The sequence below is a fragment of the Sycon ciliatum genome, chromosome 1, assembly GCF_964019385.1.
Source record: "Sycon ciliatum chromosome 1, ocSycCili1.1, whole genome shotgun sequence".
Classification (NCBI taxonomy): Eukaryota; Metazoa; Porifera; class Calcarea; order Leucosolenida; family Sycettidae; genus Sycon; species Sycon ciliatum.
Window position 1 is genome coordinate 8393572 of NC_088643.1, and position 26537 is coordinate 8420108.

At 48.5% G+C, this 26537-nt stretch overlaps 1 protein-coding gene, 1 long non-coding RNA gene and 1 other non-coding gene across 3 annotated transcripts in view; 2 read left to right on the top strand and 1 right to left on the bottom strand.

Annotated features, from left to right (window-relative positions):
• The window catches only part of LOC135808598 (uncharacterized), a 181370-nt gene that overhangs the window by 153941 nt on the left and 892 nt on the right, over positions 1-26537 (top strand). Inside the window, exons 139-165 of the mRNA XM_065321850.1 lie at positions 410-691; positions 1071-1148; positions 2099-2401; positions 2810-2908; positions 3042-3350; positions 11062-11139; positions 11248-11550; positions 11947-12045; positions 12178-12486; positions 13995-14072; positions 14763-15065; positions 15673-15777; positions 15911-16192; positions 16648-16773; positions 17494-17535; positions 17747-18025; positions 18336-18413; positions 19322-19624; positions 20244-20510; positions 21079-21375; positions 21897-22202; positions 22692-23003; positions 23439-23765; positions 24090-24263; positions 24651-24706; positions 24851-24911; positions 26220-26239. Of these exons, the coding sequence (XP_065177922.1) occupies positions 410-691; positions 1071-1148; positions 2099-2401; positions 2810-2908; positions 3042-3350; positions 11062-11139; positions 11248-11550; positions 11947-12045; positions 12178-12486; positions 13995-14072; positions 14763-15065; positions 15673-15777; positions 15911-16192; positions 16648-16773; positions 17494-17535; positions 17747-18025; positions 18336-18413; positions 19322-19624; positions 20244-20510; positions 21079-21375; positions 21897-22202; positions 22692-23003; positions 23439-23765; positions 24090-24263; positions 24651-24706; positions 24851-24911; positions 26220-26239 (5276 nt within the window). The remainder of the gene's footprint in view (positions 1-409; positions 692-1070; positions 1149-2098; positions 2402-2809; positions 2909-3041; positions 3351-11061; positions 11140-11247; positions 11551-11946; positions 12046-12177; positions 12487-13994; positions 14073-14762; positions 15066-15672; positions 15778-15910; positions 16193-16647; positions 16774-17493; positions 17536-17746; positions 18026-18335; positions 18414-19321; positions 19625-20243; positions 20511-21078; positions 21376-21896; positions 22203-22691; positions 23004-23438; positions 23766-24089; positions 24264-24650; positions 24707-24850; positions 24912-26219; positions 26240-26537) is intronic.
• LOC135811922 (uncharacterized) lies at positions 3507-10768 on the bottom strand. The gene is made up of 2 exons (XR_010552720.1): positions 8618-10768; positions 3507-7753 (listed from the first exon to the last, which is right to left on the bottom strand). It is a non-coding gene; the product is annotated as an uncharacterized LOC135811922 (long non-coding RNA).
• Positions 20684-20757, top strand: Trnan-guu (transfer RNA asparagine (anticodon GUU)). Its single transcript has one exon. It is a non-coding gene; the product is annotated as a tRNA-Asn (tRNA).

Here is a 26537-nt window from a genome sequence, read left to right on the forward strand (position 1 = left end):
CAGTGTGTTGTTCGCACTACTCTTCAGCCCTGTCAGAATCTGACACAAGATATGCCAAATGGTATAGCATAGTTCTGTATCATCACCGTTTAAAAACACTATGGGGTGTGTGTGTGTGTGTCTGCATGTGCACACGTTCATGCGTGTGTACATATGTATGTATGTGTGTATGCGCGTGTGTGTGCATGTAAGTGTATGTGAGTGTGTGTGCGTGTGTGTGTGTGCGGATTTGCGTGTGCGTGCATGCATGCATGTGTTTGTGTGTGTGTGTGTGTGTGTGTGTGTGTGTGTGTGTGTGTGTGTGTGTGTGTGTGTGTTTGCACGCTCGTGTGTGTGTGTGGGGGGGGGGGTGTGTGTGTGTGTGTGTGTGTGTGTCGTGTGTGTGTATGGTTGTTATGGTTTATTACAGTCTACTTTGCCAGTGTATCTCCAACAAGGGTGATAGCCGATGCAAGTACAGACCAGATTGTCTTGACATGTAGTCACGATGCACCAAGTAACATTAATCCCACGTACACATGGACTAGGCAAGATGGTACACCACTGGATGTGGTGCGTCATGTTATTGAAGGTGACAGTGGTGAAATACTGCGCATTCAAGATCCCGAACTATCAGACAGTGGACAGTATGTGTGTGAAGTGGAGGCACCTGGTTCCATGTTCTATCCTGGAATAGCTGGAGTTGAGTTTGGTATGTACAACAATACTATTGTGACAATGTGCGCATGCAAGTCATTGTTTTGAATGCCCGTGTACGTGAGTGTATTCGCGTGTGTGTGTGGGGGGGGGGGGGGGAGTCGGGCAGAGAGTGCGCACAGAAGGTGGACTCAAAGGTCCTCCAGTCGATGTCTTCCTTGTCTGTTGCGTGTGTCATTTCCTGTCATTCTTTCTTTACGAGTGAGTTGCGAGGTATATGAACTTAAAAAAGAGGGAAGGGGGTGGTAGGGTAGGGCTGGGTGTTTTGCAGCACCCTAACATAGCTATCGCTCACACGCCAAACACACAGTGATATATGGGTAACCCGGAACATTTCACTGTAAATGTGTGCATGTTGCCCATATACTGCACAGTGGATTCACCTGGTACGATGCCGACAACCGGGCCAGTGATGACAACTCCATCGGGCACCGCTGTAACTACTGACAAAGGTTAGCGGAGAAGTGCATGTTCAGCCTTGCCTCGCTTATACACACACCTTTGCACATGCACACTATATTGACCATCCATAAGTCTTGTTATATTCTGAGTGTATGACTTATAATATACTCGGATGGAGAGCCAATGATTAATTTATAATAAAGAAAAGGACCAAGGAACTACAAGTTACGCTATAATGTCCACTAACACCACCAGTTACTTGACAATCAGCTAATGCGATAACATTGCAAAAAACTGACCGACAGTACTGACGTTCTACGACTAACTGGCTATCATCTCTAGCACGTCTTGGGTGCGCGCTCCAGCAGCCTTCCAACTTGGAAGGTTCTAAGTTATATGAAAACATGGGAGGGAAGGTAGGCACACTTGTCTTGTCCCAATTAATTTTTTAAATATCTCAATTAATTTACGCAATCTCCGGACAGCTGGCTGTTTTGACCTTTTTAGGTCTCATCGGCGGAGCTCAGAGAGACTGGCCGAACTGCAATGAAGTCTCCTGAATAGCAAAGCATTTGTAACATCCTTTTATGGATATCTCTTGCAGAGTGCTTCTACAACGGCGTGAATGAGCATTGCCAATAACAGGACAAGAATGGCAAAGAAAACGGTGAAATTTATTGAAAAGAAACTTTGATTCTTTCAGCGCAGGAAAATACTAGTTCAGATATAGAGATAAGTGGCGTGTGGACAAGTAAAATTCACCTGTTCATTCAGAAATACATGCACATTCTATCTTTGTCTATTCTGGTTATTTGCTAGTAGCTCGTGCTTCGTTTAATCCCTGTTGCATCCGTTACAATCCTATGGGCTCTATTTTCCCCGTGTGAATGTGTCTGTGTGTGTGCAAGCACGTGTGTGTGTGTATTTGTGTGTGTGTGTTGTGTGTGTGTTTGTGTGTGTCTGCGCGTCTGTGACTTTGTGTGTATTTGTGCACTCATAGATATGAAGCCATTGGTTGAAGTCCTGTCCGACACAGGAACACCCGGACTAAGTCAAGTGCTGGTCAATATTCCAGAGCTGAATGAAACAATGAAAGGCACGGGTCCTGTTGTGGTAGAATACCGTCCCAGCGGCGAGGAAGACTGGGTTAGAGTACCTGTACCTACTGGATCTTCTCAGATTGTCCTTCCAGAGCTACTGGCCGATGGGACGTATGATATTCGTGTTGTACTGGAACCAACGGATACCACTGTAGATGATATTGTTGTGGAGCCAGAGCAAGAATTTATTGTTGATGCTTCCGGTAAGATAGTGTTGAAGCTGTGTAATATAGCACTTGACTTGCATTACCTTGTTCTGGCCGTGAGGATGGGGCTAGCAAAACCAGTTGAGGACCCTGATAGGGGATCGCATTACGGATCTAACAATTCATCGTCACAGAGTAGGGTTGGGGGCTGCTCCAAAAAAAGACGGGTTAGAAAGTCCTCATAAAGTCATGTTGCACATTTCAGTTATGTTGTCAAGCGAATAGCTCTCATCCGGTATAGTCTGTGTAACTGCTAAAGGGAAGTAATGGTGCAAGGCTACTGGCGTTATCACGCGCCCTTACTGCATCCAGCTTGCTTGCTAAAGCTGAACAGTGGCATTGGAGGTAGGTGATTATCTATATTGCATGCCGGTCTGTGATTGCTCCATTTTTGTGTTGTTTTAGTTGATGATGGAACAACAACGAGACCAATTGAAGGAAGTTCAGCACCAGGGATTACCACAGACGGAGGTGTATTCACAACAATGCCACCAACACGAGCAGGTGAGTGTGTGTGTGGGGGGGGGGGGGGGGTGTTCCATTCGCAGTCTTCAGTAAGGCAGATCGAGTGTAGTTTGTGCTAGTGAGGTGTGACAATCACTTTCTTGTTTGTTCTGTTTCCTTTGATTTGATGTAGGCTTTTTCGCCACGGTGTCCCCGTCAAGAGTGGAGTTTGATTCTAACACCAACAATGTTGTGCTAAGATGCAGTCACAATGATCTAAATGCGTTATTCGTGACTTATCGCTGGACTCTTGCGGATGGCAGAGATCTTCCTTTGGGTAGATTTGAGATCGGTGGCTTTAGTGGAGAAGTACTGACTATCCAGGAACCAATTGCATCAGATGCAGGCAACTATGTATGCAGTGTAGATAGTGGTGGATCCACTGAAATTGGACCGGGATCTGCAGAAGTGGTGTTCAGTGCAGTAGCAACCACAACACGAGGTGAGTATGATTTATTGTTCTGTGTTCATAGCCAGCACCAGGTGACTATAAGGTGTTTGTGACAATGTTTGACGCACTCGTTACTAGCATTGAAAAGATGATTGTGTAGTCAGACAGAGCCCCCCCGTGACCAGTCAACACAGAGCACCTTGAATGTTCGGGTAAACACGTATTCTTACTTGGCCTCTTATTACGGATAAGGGGACAAAGGAAAGGTACAGGGTGAAACGACAAGAGTACTAAAAAGGCAGAAACCACGAGAGAGAGAATAATTACGGATCTAGCACGAGGAGCTGCGACGACTACAGCCAAAAACGGAAGACTGGGAAACGGCGCAGGGCCACGAGTTATCACCAAAAACGGACCCAGGCACGAACCCAGGCACGGACACGTAATCTTAGCAGTATCCCGTATCCAGGCAAACACGTGCCGACAGCATGCAGCTACACTACTCACAACATTACTCCGTCCTAAGATACTTAAGTCTCTCCTGAGACTTACAAAGCAACAAATCTTTAAGAAGGGGAGGGGTGAAAAAGGGAACGGTTGAGCAAGTGACTAATGGGCCAGGTGGGTTTATACTTAACGACGGCACCAGTGTGGCGTATCCCCTTAAACTAAACCCTGCAAAATAACCGTCCACACTGATGTCGACATTAAGCAAGTTGTTCAACCTGTGTATGGCCCTTGGCTCTTAAATTATCTGAACAACACCAATACCCATGTCCTCACCGTCCCAACCGCCCCGAGGCCTAAATAATAATACAATGCGCAATTACTCGAGATCATTAGAAACATGTATATCCACTAAATAAACTACGTCAGTCGCATCCACCATGACTCCCGGGCGGGGAGAAGCCGGACGGGAAGCGACGGCCTCTACTGACCTCCGCCCTGGTACTCGCCGGCGGTGCCGAGCCCGGCGGGAGCGGCGACGCACACGCCGGAACCCCACCGCGAGAGAGTCGTGGCCTGCCGACGGTACAGGTGGTGGTGTTGCGGGAGTGGGTGGTGATGTTGCGGGAGTGGGTGGTGATGTTGCGGGAGTGGGTGGTGATGTTGCGGGAGTGGGTGCGGGTGGTGATGTTACAACAGACGATTGGCCGCATTCGCGGCCAGTAGCTATGAAGTGAATCTGAGACGGATCGGCATACTCGCGCAAACTTAACAGAAAAAGAAAACACAGAGAGCAAACAACTGGCAGCGGTTCCGAACATCAACAAAACTGCTACCTACAAAATTACGAGAACATGTTTTTGGGCGCCAGTTGCCAATAGGGCAACAAATTTATTCTAACAGTACACAAACAAGCTACACTAACTACCCTCTTAACATAGCCCTATAGTGGCCAGGGCCTTTGGTCAATTGGCGGAGGCCAGGTCTCCGCGCATCCTGCTCCTGTGCCGGGGCAGGAGGTACAGCGTCACTAATTCCAAACGGGGCTGGAAGGAAACAAGGGGGGCCACCCAGGGACGCCTGTACTACCTCCCTCTCTGGCTCGATTTCAGTCACCTCTTTTACTGGAGGTAGCACCACCCGACCCTTTACTAACCTTAGTCGATCTGCATGTACTGTTAAATGGCGGGCATGTCGAGCCGAGGGCAGCGGTCCCACTCTCACAACCATGCACACCACACCACGAACTCGCTCGATCTGCCACGGACCAGTCCACGGCCTATGCAATTTTGGGCTAGTCCCGGGAGGGGGAACCGAATGGAGCCAGACATAATCCCCCACTTTCAAACCATGCTCGGAGGCCTTTTTGTCGTAGTTTAACTTTACAACAGAGTGCGCCACATCCAATCTTTCACGCACAACAGAGAAAGCCCGAGCTAGAGATTCACGCAGACTAGCTACATACACGGGAATATTACTTTCTGGCCTAGCATCGGGAGTGGGAACCATTAAATCTAACGGTAAACGGGCCTCCCTGCCAAACAGAACAAAGTGGGGAGTAAACCCTGTAGCCCGGTGCACCCCAGTGTTGTAAGCGAGCTGCACTAACGACAGGTGCCGATCCCAGTCGGACTGGTCGGGAGCACAAAACGCACGCAGCGCAACTTGAATGGTGCGATTGGCCCGCTCGACCATACCATCCGACTGGGGCCGGTATGGAGTAGTACGAGTTTTGTTAATGCCTAACAAACTACACAACTCAGCCACCAATTTACTTTCAAAATTCGCTCCCTGATCTGAGTGCAATTGCTCGGGCACACCATAACGGGTGAACACCCGGTCTACTAACTGGTTTGCAACCGTTTCTGCCCGCATATTTGAAATTGCAATGATTTCCACCCATTTTGAAAAATAGTCTGCCACTACCAAAATATACTGGTTCCCTCGGGGAGTTAGGGGAAGTGGTCCCATGATATCCATCGCTAATATTTCAAATGGGGACCCCGCACGTACAGTACCTAGGGGGGCCCTAGACTTACGCGGCGGGTTCTTACTACGCTCACACATTTCACAAGTAGCACAAAACAAAGCAACATCTTTTGCCATGCCCGGCCAGTAGGCAACCTCTCGCAAACGGGCAAGGGTGCGGTCCTGGCCAAAATGGGCTGCCGTACGACTGGCATGCGCTTCTACCAAAAATCGGTCTCGCTCACTTTGTGGGACAACTAATTGACGCGTATCGTTCTCGGGAACGGACGCACGATAAAGCAGACCATTTTCGACTCTGAGAACGTCGGCCTGTGCCAACAGACTCCGGACTGCGGGACTGTCTCCTGGTTTCGCAGAGGACTGTGAGGTGAGGCGAGACAAAACGACCTGCAATTCTTTGTCGTTAGCTACTGCTTTGCGTAACTCGTCAGTACCAGTTGACGGAATGGCAACTACATTCACACTAGTATCGCCCTCTTGTAGCCTACTTAAACCATCTGCATTGCCATGGAGACGACCTGGTCGATGTTCGACAGTATAGTGGAATTCAGCTAAAGTACCGAGCCAACGCGCGACTTGGCCAGATGGATTTTTGAAATTCAGCAGCCACCGCAAACTAGCATGGTCAGTACGCAACAGAAAAGGACGCGACAGGAGATATGGCCGAAACGTCCGACAGGCCCAGACTACACTTAATAACTCCAACCGAGTGATCGGATAATTTCGCTCTGCTGGCGTACATGATCGACTGATGTAGGCAACCGGACGTTCTACCTCGTTGACTACTTGCGAGAGAACCGCGCCTAACCCTGCACAACAAGCGTCTGCATCGACAACGAATGGTAAATCGAAATCAGGAAAAGCTAGCACTGGTGCCGAACAAAAGGCATCGCGCAGTTTTGTAAACGCAGCATCGTGGACCTCTGTCCAGACAAACGGAGTATTTTTACATAACAGACCGTGCAGCGGGCTAGCTATCTCAGCAAACTGGCAAATAAATCGGCGGTAGTACGAAGCGAATCCCAGGAAAGCACGCAGCGCAGTGTCCGAGCTAGGCGTTCGCCAGTCCTTGACAGCACGCACCTTCTCGGGATCCGTTGCGATACCCTCCTTTGACACCACATGTCCTAGAAAATTTACCTCAGGCACGATCAACTTGCATTTACGCGGTTTAATCTTCAAGTTAGCTTTACGTAATGCTGTAAATACAGCCTCCAATCGAGTGAGATGCTCAGAAAAGGTACGACTGAACACAATAACATCGTCTAGGTACACCAAACAAAACAGTGGAGAAAGGCCACGGAGGACGGCATGCATCATTCTCTGAAACGTTGCGGGAGCATTGCACAAACCAAAGGGCATACGTCGAAACTCGTAGAGTCCCTGAGGAGTGATGAACGCCGTCTTATCTCTGTCCCTTTCTGCCACGGGAACTTGCCAGTAACCTGACTGCAAGTCTAGAGTGCTAAAGAACTGAGCCCCCCCCCCCCCAAACTATCCAGTGTCGCATCAATGCGTGGGAGAGGGTATGCATCTTTCCGAGTTACATCATTAAGTTTACGGTAGTCAACACAAAACCGGAAAGAACCATCAGGCTTACGAACTAGAACAATAGGACTCGCCCACGGTGAAGTGCTGGGCTCAATTATCCCATTTTCTAACATGCTATCAATTTGCTCTGAGACTATTTGAATCCTATCGGGTGGTAATCGTCTGGGACCCTGCCTAATTGGGTAGGAATCCCCTGTATCAATAGTATGTTCCACAATAGGGGTTTCTCCCACTTCACATGCATCTTTCGCAAAAATATCGTCGAATGCACATAACGAACTGACCAAACGTTGGCGTTCGTCCTCCGTGCCATTGAAGTGAGACAGGTCGAAAAGAGCAGCGGTGTTAGCGCTCGATGAGGGTTGCATGCGGTCATTCGATGTCTGATCCGCCACCTGCACTCCCGCCATCCGGGCCGCCGACCGAGGGTCCTCCACCGGCAGGAGCTGCCCTACCGAGATACCAGACTCGACAAGAACAGGCATAGAAGACAAATTCGTCAGACACACAGGCACAGTAGATGCAGCAGTTACACGACAGATAGCACGGGGAAGGGTGTATTCTGCTGGTTTATCTAACCATGGTTCCGTCAGCACGGTCAAACCCGGAGGGGCATTAGTCAGCCCGTCCACAGTACGATGGGACCAAGGTGGAATCTCAACAGCGGACGTCAAAGCGACAAACATGTTTTCAGGAGGGGCAGGTGGAGGAGGGGCCGCTGGGAGAGAGTTAACCGGAGAGGTTTGCAAAGGACCCGTGCCCCAGGGCCGAACAACGGACGTGAACACCCCCCGAGAGCAGAACAACAACACAAAACACAAAGCTACACTTAACTTGACTGCCAAGAGACCGCGAGCGTCTCCCATCATTGACAGCAAGCACAATACAATGGAGGAAAACCCTACCCACACCCATCGGGGATTGAGTCTATCCTCCCACCCCACCGCATATGGGGTACCCACGCCACGGCCTGTACTCAATGGAACCACGTGTTCACCCAGACACAGCCGAGGCTTACCACTCAGTACGAGCGAGAAACCATGGGCAGCCAGTACGTCGGCGCCCAACAAACAAGACTCAGACAAGCCCCTTACTACAAGGACAGGGGTTGACAAAACAATATCACCTAGGGTCAGCTGTACGGTCACAGAACCCTTAACATCAAGGTGGGTCCCACCCGCCCCAACAAGGGCAGACACCCCCAAATCACTAGCAGGACCTAGTACCGACTCTACACCGAGTCGACAAGCAACATCAGAATCGATCAGTGTCACAGCAGCCCCCGTGTCAACTAAACAAGACAGATCACAACTCCGGTTCGAGACGCTTACCCGGGCTGCAGCATAGAGACTGGTGCCGGCGCTGTTAATGTGGACCGCCACACCCTCGCTGACAGGCGTAACACTACCCACCGGGAGGGAATCTGAGGTCTCGATCGGCGGTGGCAGGGGAGGAGGCAGCGGAACACCAGGTGGAGTACAAAAGTGGGACTCCGCCGGAGTGTGATGGAATGCACAAATAGCACACACCACATCCACAGCATCCACATATTCCGAACAAACATTGGGTACATCATCATCATCATCAACAAAGATTGGGAGCGCTCTGCCAACCACAGCCTCAGAATCGGTATCCAGGGCGGGCTGGACAGGGTCACTCCCCACAACATGCGCAGGACAATGGGCAGGGGCGACCGGAAGACCCTCTCCGGACGCCCTTACTCGTTTAAAGATTTCTGCGAATCACGTTTCTCACTCTTTTGCGCACTAGACTTGTTGGGGCAAAAACATGAGAAGTGGCCCAACTCCCCACAAGCAAAACACGTGACTTCGGACCGAGCCTGGCGGACTGGAGGCCTCTGGGACGACGTCTCCAATTTCTCGAGCCTCTCTGCTATTTTCGCTAAAAGTTTGCTCTGCGTGGCACTAAGCTGTTCTAATTTGGAGAGACGAGTGTCCCCTGTTGGCTTCGCGCTTGCCTGGGCTACCACTACGGTATCCTGCTGAAGTTTATCTCGCGTCTCGAGCACAACTGCCTTGCGGGTGGCGGCCATGAGATTCGCCGGCTCATGGTCACCAATGCGACGTGCAAAATCTGGTGGCAGCGCATCCAAAAAGGACCGGACAGCTACTACATTCGCAATTTGGGCAGGCGCGTCCGGGTAGGCTTTCGACACTAACACCTGCAGGGCGTCAGCCAGCTCTGTGAGTGATTCACCCGGTTTCCGCTTCCGAGCCTGCAGTTCTACCTGTCGCAACAGCTCTTTGCCTGAATCACCGAAACGCGCATTCAGGGCCTGCTCGATTTCAGCACGAGATTTTCGATCGGCCGCACTCATCGACTGCAACATTAATGCGGCCGATCCGACTAAGCTTTTATTCAGCATGATCACCGCCATAGAGGTCATCTTGCTACGACTGGTTGTATCAACAGTGTCTTGGTTCCCAGTCGGGACATGTACAAAACCATTCGCCTCGAGACACATTTCAAAATCGGTAAAAAAAGCTTGGAGGTCCTCCGTAGAGGTACCCCCAAATGGTTTGGGCATCAGCCATTTAGTGGGCTCACTAATCGTCACAGACAACAAACCCGAACCAGAGCTAGCACTGCCACTCGTAGTCATTTTCAAAATCCTAACTGAGAACACCGGAGTAAACAAGATACGTGCCGTATGCTACAACAGTGTACAATGAATTTTTTTGGAAAAACAGAAAAACAGTGTAGCAGGTTCGAACGATGAATGTCACAGCCACGTGGAAAACTATACAACCCCACAAACCCAAAACGCCACACTAAAGCTGAGTGGGAGTACCGAACAGGGCACACACCAGACAGGACACTACAGCCACAGGACAAGGAGCCACGCATGGATACACACCGCAACGCACAGGAAGATAAGACCGGCGGCGTGGCGAACAGAGAGAGGAACGACGCAGAACGAAGCAGCACAACGGCGCAAAAAACAAACAGCAACAAAACTCGGAATAGTAAAAAAAAAACGGTACTTACTCGAACAGGAGCTGAAGAGTGACCGGCATTGGTTCATAATAGAAACGTTGCATCGTAGACGGTATGGTAGAGAAGAGAACTTGACGAGGGTTCGAGCCGTAATTGGGCGCCAAATGTAGTCAGACAGAGCCCCCCGTGACCAGTCAACACAGAGCACCTTGAATGTTCGGGTAAACACGTATTCTTACTTGGCCTCTTATTACGGATAAGGGGACAAAGGAAAGGTACAGGGTGAAACGACAAGAGTACTAAAAAGGCAGAAACCACGAGAGAGAGAATAATTACGGATCTAGCACGAGGAGCTGCGACGACTACAGCCAAAAACGGAAGACTGGGAAACGGCGCAGGGCCACGAGTTATCACCAAAAACGGACCCAGGCACGAACCCAGGCACGGACACGTAATCTTAGCAGTATCCCGTATCCAGGCAAACACGTGCCGACAGCATGCAGCTACACTACTCACAACAATTGCACACAAGGCAAATTGTGGATTCGGTGCACGAATGCATGCCTTCACACCAGGACACTCAATGTTGGTTGGGTGGTATAGTTATGCAAGCATGCATAGACCCATACACAGAGTACAGTATGATAGTGCAGGCCTGTTGATGTTTTCATCCAATTGTAGCAGCGATTCTGCAAAGTAATCTACTCAGTTGAGGGCCTATGAACATGCAATGCATTCTTCATGGGGGGGGGGGAATGGTTCGGGTTATTCTGAAGTTTTCACTGTCAATTTGTGTTTATGTGCGTGTTCTGCACAGCAGCATCACCTGGTACAATGCCAACAACCATGTCAGTGATGACAACTCCATCAGACACTGTTGTTACTAGTCAGACAGGTAAGCGGAGAAGCATATCTAGCTTTGCATGTGCTCCCAGTGTATTGTTAAAGTTTTGTTTGCTATGCTGCTTACTACTTCCGGTATTTCCGTGTGTGTCTGCTTTAGATACGAAGCCATTGGTTGAAGTCCTGTCCGACACAGCAACACCTGGACTAAGTCAAGTGCTGGTTAATATTCCAGAGCTGAATGAAACAATGAAAGACACGGGTCCTGTTGTGGTAGAATACCGTCCCAGTGGCGAGGAAGATTGGATCAGAGTACCTGTACCTACTGGATCTTCTCAGATTGTCCTTCCAGAGCTACTGGCCGATGGGACGTATGATATTCGTGTTGTGCTGGAACCAACGGATGCCACTGTAGATGATATTGTTGTGGAGCCGGAGCAAGAATTTATTGTTGATGCTTCTGGTAAGATAGTGTGGGAACTGTATAATAAAGTTTTTGACTTGCACTACCTTGCTCTGGCCGTGGAGATGGGGCTAGCTAAACCAGTTAAGGACCCTGCTAGGGAATCGCATTGTGGACCTAACTATTCGCCGCACGGAGTAGGGTTGGGAGCTGCTCCAAAATAAGACGGGTTAAAAAGACCTGTTGAACTTTAAGTTATGTTGTCAAGCGAATAGCTCTCATCCAGTATAGTCTGTGTACCTGCTAATGGGAAAGTGACGGTGCAAAGCTACTTGCGTTATCTCACGCCCTTACTGCATCCAACTTGCTTGCTGAAGCTGAGCGGTGACATTGGAGGTGGGTGATTATCTATATTGCATGCCGGTCTGTGATTGCTCCATTTTTGTGTTGTTTTAGTTGATGATGGAAGAACAACGAGACCAATTGCAGGTAGTTCAGCCCCAAGGATTACCACAGAAGAACGTGTATATACAACAGTGCCACCCACGCGAGCAGGTGAGTGTGTGTGTGTGTGGGGGGGGGGGTGTTCCATTCGTAGTCCTCAGTAAGGCAGATCGAGTATAGTTTGTGCTAGTGAGGTTTGACGATCACTTTCTTGTTTGTTCTGTTCCCTTTGATTTGATGTAGGCTTTTTTGCCACGGTGTCCCCTTCAAGAGTGGAGTTTGATTCTAACACCAACAATTTTGTGCTCAGATGCAGTCACAATGATCCCAATGCGTTATTCGTGACTTATCGCTGGACTCTTGCGGATGGCGGAGATCTTCCTTTGGGTAGATTTGAGATCGGTGGCTTTAGTGGAGAAGTACTAACTATCCAGGAACCAATTGCATCAGATGCAGGCAACTATGTATGCAGTGTAGATAGTGGTGGATCCACTGAAATTGGACCGGGATCTGCAGAAGTGGTATTCAGTGCAGTGGCAACCACAACACGAGGTGAGTATGATTTCTTGTTCTGTGTTCATAGCCAGCACCAGGTGACTATAAGGTGGTTGTGGCAATGTTTGACGCACTCATTACTAGCATTGAAAAGATGATTGCACACAAGGCAAATTGTGTATTCGGTGCACGAATACATAACTTCTCGCCAGGACACTCAATGTTGGTTGGGTGGTATAGTTATGCAAGCATGCATAGACCCATACACAGAGTACAGCATGATAGTGCAGGCCTGTTGATGTTTTCATCCAATTGTAGCAGCGATTCTGCAAAGTAATCTACTCAGTTGAGGGCCTATGAACATGCAATGCATTCTTCATGGGGGGGGGGGGGGGGATGGTTCGGGTTATGATTAGTTGAACAATGCACAGTGTTAGAATTGTAATTTTCATTTTAGAGGTCCAGAAACCGAAAGTGCATCTCCCAACTACAAGCTCTCTTGTATGTCGCTTTGGCTTCAACTTGGCAGAAGTGATAAATTGCTTTTGGGAGAGAAATGACCTTGTCGAGATGCGATCAATTAAAACACTACATTTGGAGTGTGTGTGTGTGTGTGTGTGTGTGTGTGTGTGTGTGTGTGTGTGTGTGTGTGTGTGTGTGTGTGTGTGTGTGTGTGTGTCCCATATGGTGCAGTGGTATCCCGACGATTATGGTCACACATGTCTTTCTTCTCTTTCTCAGCCTCTTCCTGACTTTTCTTTCATTCTCCTGGGTGGTTACCAACAGCCAGTGCATGCCGGAGTATGTGGTGTGATGTGTGTGCGGGAAAAAAAATAAAAAGACCAAAAAGTAGGAATTCACTGGCCAGGAAAAGCCACTTCACAGCTGTGTGGTGTAGACCAGGCTGAATAGTGGCGGCCAATTCTTCAGCCTTGCAAGCTGTTGAATGGTGCAATCCCAGCACACGTTGCTATGGCTTCTGCTGTAGCATCGCTATCATCGCCTCCGGCGATGGGCATCCAATGGTCCAATGGTGTATGCACGTGTGTGTGTGTGTGTGTGTGTGTGTGTGTAGCAAATATTACCTTCACTGGGGGCAGGGGTAACTGCAGTTGGATCCCGGGACGGATACCTGATGCCGTCAATCCTTTTTCTGCACCTTGTCCTCACCCACTTACTGAGGTGTGGTGAGCCCATAAGTGGGATCATTTTCAAGTCCACCCAGAGTTTTGGGGATTTCAGGGGGTGTCGGCCGTTGGGCGGTTCAATAACCAATTGAGTCATCTTTCCAAGATTCCTTTTGAGTCTCTCTCCCCTCTCCCGGGGGGACTCACGTGACCAGTTTTGGCAGTGAGCAACAAGTACAAAAAAAAAGAATAAAGCAAGATAGAGTAAGTAAGTACAAGTGTGTGTGTGTGTGTGTGTGTGTGTGTGTGTGTGTGTGTGTGTGTGTGTGTGTGTGTGTGTGTGTGTGTGTGTGTGTCGCTGTGTTTCTGTGTGTGTGAGTCCGCAGTCATTCTGCAGTAATCAACGTCAATTTGTGCGTTTGTGCATGTTCTGCATAGGAGGATCAACCGGTACAATGGCAACCACCATGTCAGTGATGACAACTCCATCAGACGCTGTTCTTACTAGTCAGACAGGTAAGCAGAGAAAACTATCTGGCATTACATGTGCTCTCGTTGCATTCTTGTAGTTTTGTTTACTATGTAGCAGTGGTGAGGCTTCCTGCAGCTTAATTCATAGGAAAGAAAGGTTTCAGAGCAGACTCGCTCTCTTCCCATTCACTCTGCAAACTCGAACTCATTTCTCAATCAATGTTAACAACGTTTCGGCAAAACTGCCCTCATCAGGTATGCATATCTGTTGAGGGCAGTTTTGCCGAGAGTGAATGGTAAGAGAGCGGGTCTGCTCTGAAACCTTTCTTTCCTTTGTTTACTATGCTACTGTAGAACAGGTTATTTTCGGTGTAACTTTACTTTCGGTGATTTCGGTAGAAATACCAGGCACCTACATTTAGATTACACCAAGTGGCACAAGAGTGTGTACTGTACGTGAGGGGAATGTGTGTCACCTAATTCTAAGTTACACCTGAAACCCACCAGGTCGCTGACACCGAAATTTTAGCACGCCTAAAAATACATGTTTTACAGTACTTGCTCTTAGCTTCCTCCGTATAAGACTGTTTTCACAGCCATTTCAGCTCATGTTCTCTCTGTACTAAGCTGTTCACCTTGCACTTGTGTTTATTTTGCCCGTACAAGAAGAGGCTTGGAACAACTTTAAATTTTTTTTACAGTACTTGCTACTATGTCTACGTGTGTCTAATTTAGATGAGAAGCCATTGGTCGAAGTCCTGTCGGAAACAGCAACACCCGGACTAAGTCAAGTGCTGGTCAATATTCCAGAGCTGAATGAAACAATGAAAGACACGGGTCCTGTTGTGGTAGAATACCGTCCCAGTGGCGAGGAAGACTGGGTCAGAGTACCTGTACCTACTGGATCTTCTCAGATTGTCCTTCCAGAGCTACTGGCGGATGGGACGTATGATATTCGTGTTCTGCTGGAACCAACGGATACCACTGTAGATGATATTGTTGTGGAACCGGAGCAAGAATTTGTGATTGATGCTACCGGTAGGTCGAAGGTGGAAATGTTCCAAGTAGTTTACTGGTAGTGATGTGTTTTAATCTCGAAACAGGGGAAGGGTTGGGAGAGTGACTCTGAGGTGCTGTAGTGGGGTACAATCAGTGTGGAAGGGATGTGCCTTGACCTCGATATAGGGGTAGGGAAGGATGAGGTGATGAGGTACAGTCAGTGTGGAAGTAAAGTGCTTTGACCTCGGAAAAGGGGTAGGGGTAGGGCAGGGTGAGATGGGGGGGGGGGGGTACCATCTGTGCTGAAGCACTGATGTTTCTTCTTACTCCTGTATCAGCTTACAACACTGTGTTGCTCATCGGTAGGGTTACGTGCTGGGCCGAGAATGAGCGCCAGTTAAATCCTCTTGCTATTTCTGTAGTAATACTAGCCAACTGGCAGTTAATGCTGACATTCTGAAGTGAAGTCTGTGTGGAAACACCTGTGTCTGTGTCTGTGTCTGTGTGTGTGTGTGTGTGTGTGTGTGTGTCCGTGTCTGTGTGCTTGTGTGTGTGTGTGTGTGTGTGTGTGTGTGTGTGTGTGTGTGTGTGTGTGTGTGTGTGTGTGCGCGGGCGGGCTTGCGGGCGTGCATGTGTGTTGCAGTAGATCCAGCACGCACTACAGCACCTCAACCATCAACAACACAGCCAATCAATGCCACTACAACAACAACAACAACAACAACAACAACTGAAGAACCAGTAGTTGCAGGTTAGTTAAAGACCATGGTTTTGCGTATTGTGATCCACTTCATAGTTTGTGCCTGACATCGGCTTTGCTGCTTAGGTATTGTGGGGGTTTTCACAGCTGTGTGTTTCTGTTTCTGTTTGTGGTGTACTCGCAGTCTACATTGCTAGCATATCTCCATCCTCGGCGATGGCCAATGCCAGTACAGACAGCATTGTGTTGACGTGCAGTCACGATGCACCTAACATCACCTACCCACTCTACACATGGAGGCGGCAGGACGGCACACCGCTTGATGAGCGACGTCACCAAGTAATGGGTCATGACGGCGAGATCCTGCGCATCCAGACTCCTGAACCATCGGACAGTGGAGAATACGTGTGCGAAGTCGAAGCACCAGATGTGATGTTTTACAGTGGAACTGCCCAGGTTCAGTTTGGTAAGTACCCTCAACCATGACAGTTTTTTTTACATACCAAAGTGCACAGTCCAGCAGAGAACGTAATGAGAAAACAGAACCAAGGGGAAGACGAAACAATTCCGTGGGGAGCCGGAGCAGCGGGCTGATGAATTGAGCATACTTCCCCCGACCCGAACGTGGGTCTTGGGTTCAGGGGTGGGACCAAGCATCGAATACAACAAATTACATAGCATAGAAAAAAGTTACTTCAGTATGAACGACCTCACATACAACATACTGTGGGATGCACAGTAGTCGACTTACACTGTTCAACTTACACTGTTCAAAACAGTGCTCGATATGCAGGCTGGGGTCCATGGAGCTCTCTATAACAGAAGTTCGGCTTGTCGGTTGAATTCAGTGTGGTGGCTTTCTGACGTACAGTCCCTGTGGCCTTGTGATGGGCATGTGTGCTGTGTGTCTACTGTATGCAGTCGGTCCAGCACGCACTACTATGCCACCAACGGCAACAACACAGCCCGCTATTGTCACGACCACAGCTGATATGCCAGATACAACCAGTATGGTGGTTACGACACAGGAGCCAACAACACCTACAGGTCAGTTGGATACCGCGTTTGAAGCGAATTATGGTAGCTCACGACAGTGCTCGCTGCAGTGCGTAATGTGTAAGCACACGTACCGAAAACAAATTGAAACTGTTTGGCTGCGACTCCGAGTTTCATGCATATACATGTAGAGTAGAGTGCCGATTATCCGCACCCCTCGGGGCAGCGGTGTCTGCATGGGATTCATATGAGGAGTAGGTTTTGGATATGGCAACTGCCACACACACACACACACGTCTAAGACATGATAATCCGTGCCCCGTGTTTTCATCGTTTCTCATTCTCATTGGCAGTACCACAGGAATTAGACTCACTCCAGCTCCTCGAAATGACAAAATGGGGATACATGGTGACAGCAACAGCTGCCACACATCCTTTGCATGATTTTAAAAGGTGCTGCCGGTGGGAGAATCAGCGAAACTCGTATCTGTCTTTTCTATTCAGTGAAAACAGGCATGTCGGATATTCGTTGGTCAGGCTACAATTTTGTAGTCGATGTTCGTATAATTGCCGTTCTACTGTCTTTGAATCATTAGACATGTCAGTTTGATGTGCTTGTGTTTCATATCCATTGTTCTCTACTTGAACCGTGCACCTATCTGGGTTTTTTTCTGCTAGCGTACTTGATGCATAGAGACGTGGCAGTGTGTGTCGATATTGTTTGCACATGACTCTGTTTTTTTCTTGATTTTTTTGATATTTTTCTTTCAGAAGTGGTGACCACTGAGCAGCTGCCCACCACTGTTTATCAAGGTATGTAACTTTGATCCAACTGCTTTCTCGGCCTTACAGCCCCCCCCCCCCCCTCTCTCTCTCTCTCTCTCTCTCTACGTCTCTTCTGGTCTATCAAAAGCTACTCGGCCTTTGTCACTGCCCGAGCTTGCCTGCATGCACTTACATAAAGTGTTATCTCGGTGCGTACACACATCTCAAATGATATCTCTTTTTTCCAATTTGTTCACAGAATTCAACGCGGTCGTATCACCGAGCCGCGTAGTGGTCAATGCGAGCGTTCCAGCGCTTGTACTCACGTGTGCTCACGACAAGCCCAATGTCACTCTTGCTTTGTATAAATGGCGCCGAGCTGACGGCCAGTTGCCAACGCAGCGCGTGATGATAAGCGACCAGTTCGGTGACATGCTCACCATTTTCAGGCCTGAGTCATCCGACGCCGGTGTCTACACTTGCGAAGTGAGCGACCCAGATGGCAATATTCTGCCTGGTTCCGCTACCGTCGTCTACGGTATGTTGGGTGGTGTCTGTCAATAGTTCTATTCTGTGCTGTAATATTCCTTTTTAAAGGTACATCTAAAATCGTTCCTTAGCAAACACTTCTGCTAGGCTCCACTGAATAGAGGTATGACTAAATATGTACTGGTCGGCAGGGTTTCTCTTTTTATATCAAGATTCTTTGTTAGTTACGTACACGCGTGATGTCTACAACACCTACTGAATGCAACGAAATGTCGGACAGAAGTAGAAAGGACTAGTGTATCCCGTAGTCATGCATAATGCTATGCTTCGCTCGCTGTGTGTACATGTTTGCTGCACAGAGGGTCCACCTCGTACAATGCCAACAACCGTACCGATAATGACAACTGCACCAGTTTCTGTTATAACCAGTGAGAAAGGTGAGTAACAAGAACATCTGCTTTGGATCTACTTTGGAGTGGCAATAATAACACATGTACTTTAATACAGTAGAGCTCGGATAGAACTAGGATACAATCATACAACGTACCCACATGGGCGGCAGGAAAGTGTTCTTAGCATTCAAGTTACTTCTCACCCGAACATACTTCAGTATTGATCCGTACTGTACTAGGCAAGAGTATGTCTTATCGGAGTACTCCCCCCCCCCCCCCCCCCCGCCACACTAACTTGACTAAGTGAGTTCGACTGTTCGATGCTGTATGCCTTCACTGTTACTAGCCACTTGTTCCGCATAACTCTCCTTCCAATCAGCCACCTCCATTTTCGACGTGTGTATGCTAAATTGCTAATTACTTGCAAACATGCTCGATACCACAAGGGCAGAGCCAGATGACACAAGTTTGCAAATTTGCAACGTGTTTGCAAGCATCATCATTGTTTGAAGACTAGTTGAATAACCATGGCAAGCGGAGTAACAACAAACATTGCTACAGCCTTATTCCATTGCAAACGCATGAGTGTGTTTACACACGGAAAGTTGGGTGTGGTCCTCGAAAGAGTGCTCAATGGACCGGGGTGCACTGAGAACTTCATACAAAAAGAATATAATGGGATACGGAGCTTGGGTTGGCTGTGACTCAGAGTTTCACGCCTGTGTCGATCATCAGACAGCAATGATTACAATGATTACAACAGCAATGATTATGAGTGTGTTTATGTGCGTGACCATGCACATATGTGCGTGACCATGCACATATGTGCGTACCTACATTGTATGTACATGTATAATTATGAATATGTATGATTGTTCAATGATCGCACAGCAATGTAGCAAACAAGTCTTTTCCGGCCATACCTGAATACGTATGTATGTGTTTGTGTGCAGATGAGAAGCCATTGGTTGAAGTCAACACAACCACAACAACACCCGGTCGAAGTCAAGTGCTGGTCAATATTCCAGAGCTGAATGAAACAATGAAGGACATTGGCCCTGTTGTTGTAGAATACCGTCCCAGTGGTGAAGTAGACTGGGTTAGAGCACCTGTACCTACTGGATCTTCTCAGATTGTACTTCCAGAGCTATTGGTAGCCGGAACCTACGACATTCGTGTTGTGGTGGAACCAATGGATACCACCGTAGATGATGTTGTTGTGGAGCCGGAGCAAGAATTTGAGCTTGATGGTCCTGGTAGGTCGCTTGCTGGAGCTGTACAATGCCTTACACTGGAAGTGGTATGCTCTGATCGCTCACAGAGAATCTGGGGAGGGGGGATTCACACCCAGTGTTCTCCACACATGTCATTTCTCACTTGAACCTGCAGACACTAGCACAAGTCATGTACATGGGCAGCACTTTGTACAAGTATGTACCGGTATGCGTACGGTACTCCTTTGCTGTGCGCACGCGATAATGCATACAACACCCCCTTTGTTACGTATACGCAGTACCCATTTGCTGTGCATTTGTCTGACTGGCTCCACGCACCTCTATTGGCTATATGTGTATGTGCATGAATAGTCCACTTGTCTTGATGTTCTGCTCATCTTTTTTAGGTCATTTCTTACTCATTGAGACATTGACGTATGGACATTTCGTTGCCAGTGATACAGCTTCTCTTTCTGACGTTGATTCTGTGAAACGAGTTGTGAATTTTGCAGTGCCCAGGGAAAGAGCATGTGCGCTCACCACTTCTCTTTCTGGTATTGTCTTTGATATTGATATCTTCCGTAGTTGTGCCTCTTCAACGTGACTTACGTTCTATTGGTGGCCATGGTGCTGGTCGCTGTTGTTATTTTTCCTTTCACAGGGCTTTCTTGGCCAAGCACGCCTGTAGTGTGTCAGTCCGAGGATTCGGCCACTATCAGCGCACCACTTGATGCTGCCAACTACACCGTTGACTATCGTATCGTTGACAGAGCGTCCGGCGAGTTGAGTGAGAAGATAAAACTGTCCAGCATTGCTCTGTCGGATCCAACGTTCACCATCCCAGGTCTCAGCAATGCCTCTGCTGTAGTTGTAGTGGCTAGTACGGGTGATGGCCTTGCAACTGAGCCACTGCGTGTCCCTCTACCAGGTGAGTAATCCCATGCAAGGGCTGCATGTCCCGGGTACCCACCCTGTACATGAGGTGAGTAATCTCATGCAAGGGCTGCATGTCCCGGGTACCCACCCTGTACATGTATCTCGGTTTCATTGTGAGACTTCTTTTGGCACAAGATGATCAGGCTACTCTTGCTGCACAAACAGGTCTCCGTGGCGCAATCGGTTAGCGCGTTCGGCTGTTAACCGAAAGGTTGGTGGTTCAAGCCCACCCGGGGACGGCTGTTGTTTTTTTCACTTTGTTGTTTTTTTCACTTTTGTTGACTTTCTTTCTTTTTCTTTTCTTTTTTGAGCTTTTGCTCCGTGATAACCGGTTAGTAGGCGGTTACAGCTTCTTCTTTCTCTTAACTCAAAACAGCCTCTTATACGGGCAAAACTCAAAACATTGAAAACCGGCACGTTCGGGCTCTCCGCCTTCTCTGTGAAAAAATATTACCGGTTACAGCTCATTATATTATTGGAAGACTGGTGGTGCTTCCAGCAGTTTCTACTGAAACACGTCCATTCTTCTAACGGTCTTTCATGCTGTGGTTCCTGTGCAGGTGACATTTTGTGGGACACGGATGCTGTAAGCGCGGAGACTGTCTCTCCGACGGCAGTGCACATCACGCTGCCGGCACAGACTGCCGCAAGCCGAAGACTAGTGTACCGTGCGCAGTTGATGAACCAGCTGTGGTCTGCTTGGAGGGCAGGACCGCGGCTGACGAACACGGCGATGCTAGAGGCTAACCTGCGCCATCTCAAGCCAGGCACCAACTACCAAGTGCGGGTTGACTACATGTCGGCTTCTGGCGAGAGCAGGTCAACAAACATACTGGAGTTCAGTACTCCGTATACAGGCAAGTGTGAATAGCATGATCTAGGTTCTTGCCAAGTACTGTACAGAGTGAAAGGTGATCGGGTACCACCATAGCTGAAACATTTGACAGTGCGTTTTGCCTAGTTCTTTGTGAAATGTCTTTGGCATTTGGTTGCCTTTTCCTTCCCCGCATCATGTGTGCGTCCTAAGTGCTTGCTTACTGGTCGGATTGGACCTCTTTGTTGCATGACTTATGCATAGTGATGATGGACAGGCATGTCTACCGCATTTCCCAGATCATAAGTCGCATCCCCACTTCCAGTTTTGAGCCAGGATTATTGTTTCAAAATATTCACATAGGTAGGATGTATGTCACACTAGATTGTACGTCGCACCCCTTTTCCGCCCTTGAAGCTTAGCGTAAAAAGGTGCGATTTGTGTTCGGGAGAACACAGTGCTTGCCATAGAAACTTGCCTCTAGTTACGTAAGTATCACATTGATGAGTCAGCTGGATAACAGGAAGCCACTTCTCACACTGTTTGTTCATTTCACGCATACAGGCACACCAGCATGGCCCAGATCAGCTGTTGTGACCGCAGCTCCGACCTATGTCATTCTGAACTTGCCGAGGGGCAGACATCACGGCCGCCAACATCAGCGGCAGGTGGAGCTAAGCCAGCGCTCGCAGAGCCCATCCGGCAGCTGGAGTGATTGGAGCATTGTGTCGACGAGCGATGCCGCGCAGACCACTGTCTCCCCGCTGATGCCCGACAGGCAGTATGAGTTCCGGATGCGGATTGCCAAGCCGGGCTCCCGTCAACCAAGCGCTTACAGCAGAGTGATAAGTGTGCACACTCCATCATCAGGTAGGTGCATGCCATGGATGTACTACACGCATACCTCGTTTGTCCAGGTGGTCCGGGACAGGGTGCTGCCCAGAACTGAAATGTCCATATTTCGTAATTATATTCATGTAGGTTTTGATGGGGAAGACCAGAGATGTGGCATCACTATTTCCCCGAAAAATGACAACAGATTAGTAAATTTATTTCCACTAAAACTCACCCAAAGTATTTTCGGTAGACCCGGGCGAAGTGCGCGTAACTTCTGTGTCCGGATAACTGAGGGATGAGTGTACGCGAATGTATGACTTCAAATCCACTCTCCACTTTCTGCATCACGGATAGACAGCCTGTACTGTGCCCTTGGGACTTCCCCGTGCTAATTGAGCCAATAGTGGGTAGAGAGCATCTAAAGGTCTTGTCAGCGTACTGTCACATTCACCATGGGCATGGGTTATGCCATCTCAAAATCTTGACGACATGTTGCTCACACTCTGCTTTGGACACCTGCAGGCACTCTGGCATGGCCAGCAAGTGGATGTACCAGGTCATCCCAGGCCACGCTGTCCACCGTCACACTGCGCTCGCCAGGATCCAGCACGTCTGGTACATACACCATTGCCTACAGGGAGAAAGGATCTGGCCAGTCATGTGTGCCTGCCGGACAGCCGTGGACAATGTACCCGAGTCGTCTCTCTGGCCATTCCAATGACGAGATCATCGTTGGCTACCTACAGCCCGACACAGAGTATGAGATTCTGATAATGAGTGAGGATCGGAACGATGACCTGACACCGGTATGCACTGCAAAAACCGCTGCCAGAGGTAAGCCAGCTTGGAGTCTATGCTGTGAGTACACTTTGGCATTTCAAGTCTAGCTCTAGCTATACACTGCCTGAATAGACCTCTGCCAGTTCCGTACCCTTGCAAAACTATCACGCTGACCACTTTTCTTACCTGCATGGGCTATGTGACTGTTGCTCCATGAACATAAAGTGATATAACTGATCAGCTTTGACAAGCTTCCCGATAGCCCTTTAATATATGCAACCATGCACTCATACTCGTAGATCAGTGTCCACATTTCCTATAGGATGTCACAGTTCTCAACAGTGAACTTGCTTATACCAGTTCCTGTCCATGCCAAACATTTGGCAGCTGGTAGCAACAAACATTCACAGCCGCATACTGCTCAATGGCAGGTCTTGTTGTAATCTGCACCCTTGCCTATAACGTGTTATGCTTTTGTGGTGCTGGCAGGTTCGCCACTCTGGCCCGAGTACGCTGTTGAGGAGAGTGGCACCACGTCAATGTCCCTGATGATCAACTTGCCTGAGGAGGACAGGCAGCCGGCTGCGGTGGCTGATCACTTTGTGCTGTGGTTCAGACCGCAAGAGCCGACCGGCTGGTGGAGCGAGCACTGGACGGAGGTGTTCCGGCGCCTGCCCTACGCCTCGCCCGCAGAGACGACGTACCGGCTGAATGGCCTCACGCCTAACACACGCTATCAACTACGACTGCAACCTGTGGTCGGTGGTGTTGCAGGTCCTTTCAGCCCGGTGGCAGTGGTTCAAACTCTTTCTTATGGTATGTGATCATTGTGTCCCGTTGTGTCCCATTGTACTGTAACCACGTGACCATTCATTATCATATGCTTACAGTAGCGGGGGGAATTCCCAGATTTCTAGAATGCTCAACGCCACAAGGATGGAGCAATACCACAAACATCCTATGGTATAAGGGATGGCTACAGTGGAGCATGTGTATATTGAGAACTGTCTTGTATTGTATAGCACCACAACAGGACACAACATGCTAGTATTTGTTGAGTCCGACTACATGCAGGGCGATCCGGGCTGTTTTAACTGTTTGTACTGTGCCGCATTTGATCTGTTTTTCCTCCGATCTCAGAATGCAGCACGAATGAGAGCTACTCGAGATGTGCGTCGTCGTGTCCGCTCACCTGCAATGCACTGCTATCAACGGCACGCAATGCCGCACAGCAATGCTGCTACTGTGTGCCAGGATGCCAGTGTCAACCAGGATTTGTACGCAGTGGAAACGCCTGCATTGAAATAAGCGAGTGTAAGTTAGGCTCACTACACCATAGTTCAGCAGTTAAAGCTTCAGCATGAAGGTCCTTATGGTTCAAGTTGTGCTGGCTGCATGGATGTGACATGTTATTCCTTTCGGATCTCTGTCAAACCGGAACGGTTGCTCCAATCAACGTGGGACTTTCACCATTGGAATCAGTGCATCGTTCGCTACAGGCTGTTAAGTTTTGATTATAGGGTGAACTTCCCCTTTAAGTTCGAGACAAGTTAGTTGAATAGCTGTGGTAGTCTGTTTCTGAGAGGCAGACTCATTTTGTTGGGGAACCTGTGAGATTCATATGTTGGTGCGATGCCCGTTGTGATAACTGCCTTCTGTAATGCCTGCTGTGGCGGTATCATTCTCTCCTTTGTGGTACAGGTCCGAATCTCACCCCGTCAAACGTCTTCCAAGCGCTCAGCAACGCCGTCAATCTGGTAAGCGTTGGTACAAATGATTACCTCGGCGTACTATAGATTGAGTATAGACTCAGTGACGGGATTAAAAAACACTGTACACAAAGCCGGCCATGTGGGATCTTTATTTCTGATTATCGTGTGCCCTGCGGTGCTTTTGTGCAGTTCTCGGTAGCTGAAACTCGGCAGCAGTACTCCAACCATCTGTCTGGATCAACTTGCCCAGGTACGGAGCCTTATTGTAGAGCAGTGCGTATGTTTTACTGTTTTGTAATTTTTAAACGTTTGTCGTCTGCACACTATCTGAATCTCAGTAGGTGTAAGTTGCAACCCGTGAGATAAGGGGCCATCCGTAATTATCGATCTTTTTCACGAAACGAAAAAGTTTAGTTATGACCCACCCCCACCCACCCACCCCCCTGAAACGAAAAATTAATTGACTTGAGACTTTGTGCAGAAAATGATCTACCGTACTACTACTGTACTAGTACTGTCTGTAGATTGGCTGTTACATGTATACAACACAGCCAGGCCACATTTTGTGTGATTGTGCAAGTACATGTATTAAAGTTGGTTATGTTTTCTTGGAAGTCTGGTAGACTCTACTAGTACTACTTCTTGACCATGGAAACATTTATTTTCACTTTAATACCACATGCACACACATACGCTGCTAAATAATTCGCACCTCTACGTCTAAACACGGGAATTGTATTGTCTTGCAAATCGTCAGAGTTCCGACATTGACATGATACTGCCAAAACAAGTCGACTTCGGAGCGGAAACAAACGTCATAGCTATCACAGACTGCAGTGGTCGTGCCTCGCTCGCAAATGAGAGCAGCATCGCCCCAGAATCGCTGTCGGAAAGCTCCGTAAGGTCGCACGCACGCCGCGCTGCGCTGCCGTCAATCAGGTACTCGAAGTACGTAGAAAGTCGATGGCCTAAATTTCCGTCTCTGGAAGACTGTCGACGCGGGGATCACTCTCCATGGCTTCCCCACCATAAGCACGATAAGATTCTTCCAGGTACATTACGACGACATCGTCTTCAGCGGCTGGCGCTCCCCATATTTGCGTGAGAATTTACTTGGCGTGCGCCCGCTCCGTAATTTGAAATTCTCTTGCATCGCCGGCTGGAACGAAGTATTTATCTATCTGTCGTCGGTCCCAGAGTGAATGACCATGATGACTGCTAGGTCCTCTTCGGAGAAGTCATCCGAGGACGAAAGGAACTCACTGCACTGAGTACAGAGCTAGAGTGGTATCAGTGCATCCATGCAGCACTTGCCTGGCCGCGCGACGTAGATCTACTGCACTGTCGATCTACTTCGATGTACACAATGTATGCATGCATCAATGCATGCAGTGAGCATTGATTTTTTCAGCTTTCGATGTTTTTTCAAAACGAAACCGGTCGCTACCCACCCACCCATAAACGAAACTTTTTCGTTTCGTGAAAAAGATCGATAATTACGGATGGCCCCTAAGTCTTGACAAGAATTTGTTTTCTTTTGTTTTGTTTTTGTCTGTAGCTCTGCCCGACTCGAACACGGTAAGCTGAAACAGTGCACGACACATTCACTGTCAACACACCATTCTCCCTTGATCATGCGTTGTGCTGTTCGTGTAGCTGTGTGCTATTGATGACGTTTGACTCAATCCAGCATGAAGCTGTCTGCGTGAAACACTTTTAGAGGCCCAGTGGTTATGTTGGTGTAGCTACGTTACTGCTGTTGTTTGCCGCTGCTCCAGCCACTGCTGCTGCTGCTGGACGTGATGCTGTTGTTGGGGTCATTGTTGTTGATGCTGAAATTATATTCTAGCTGAACCAAAGTATCTAACGTCTCTCA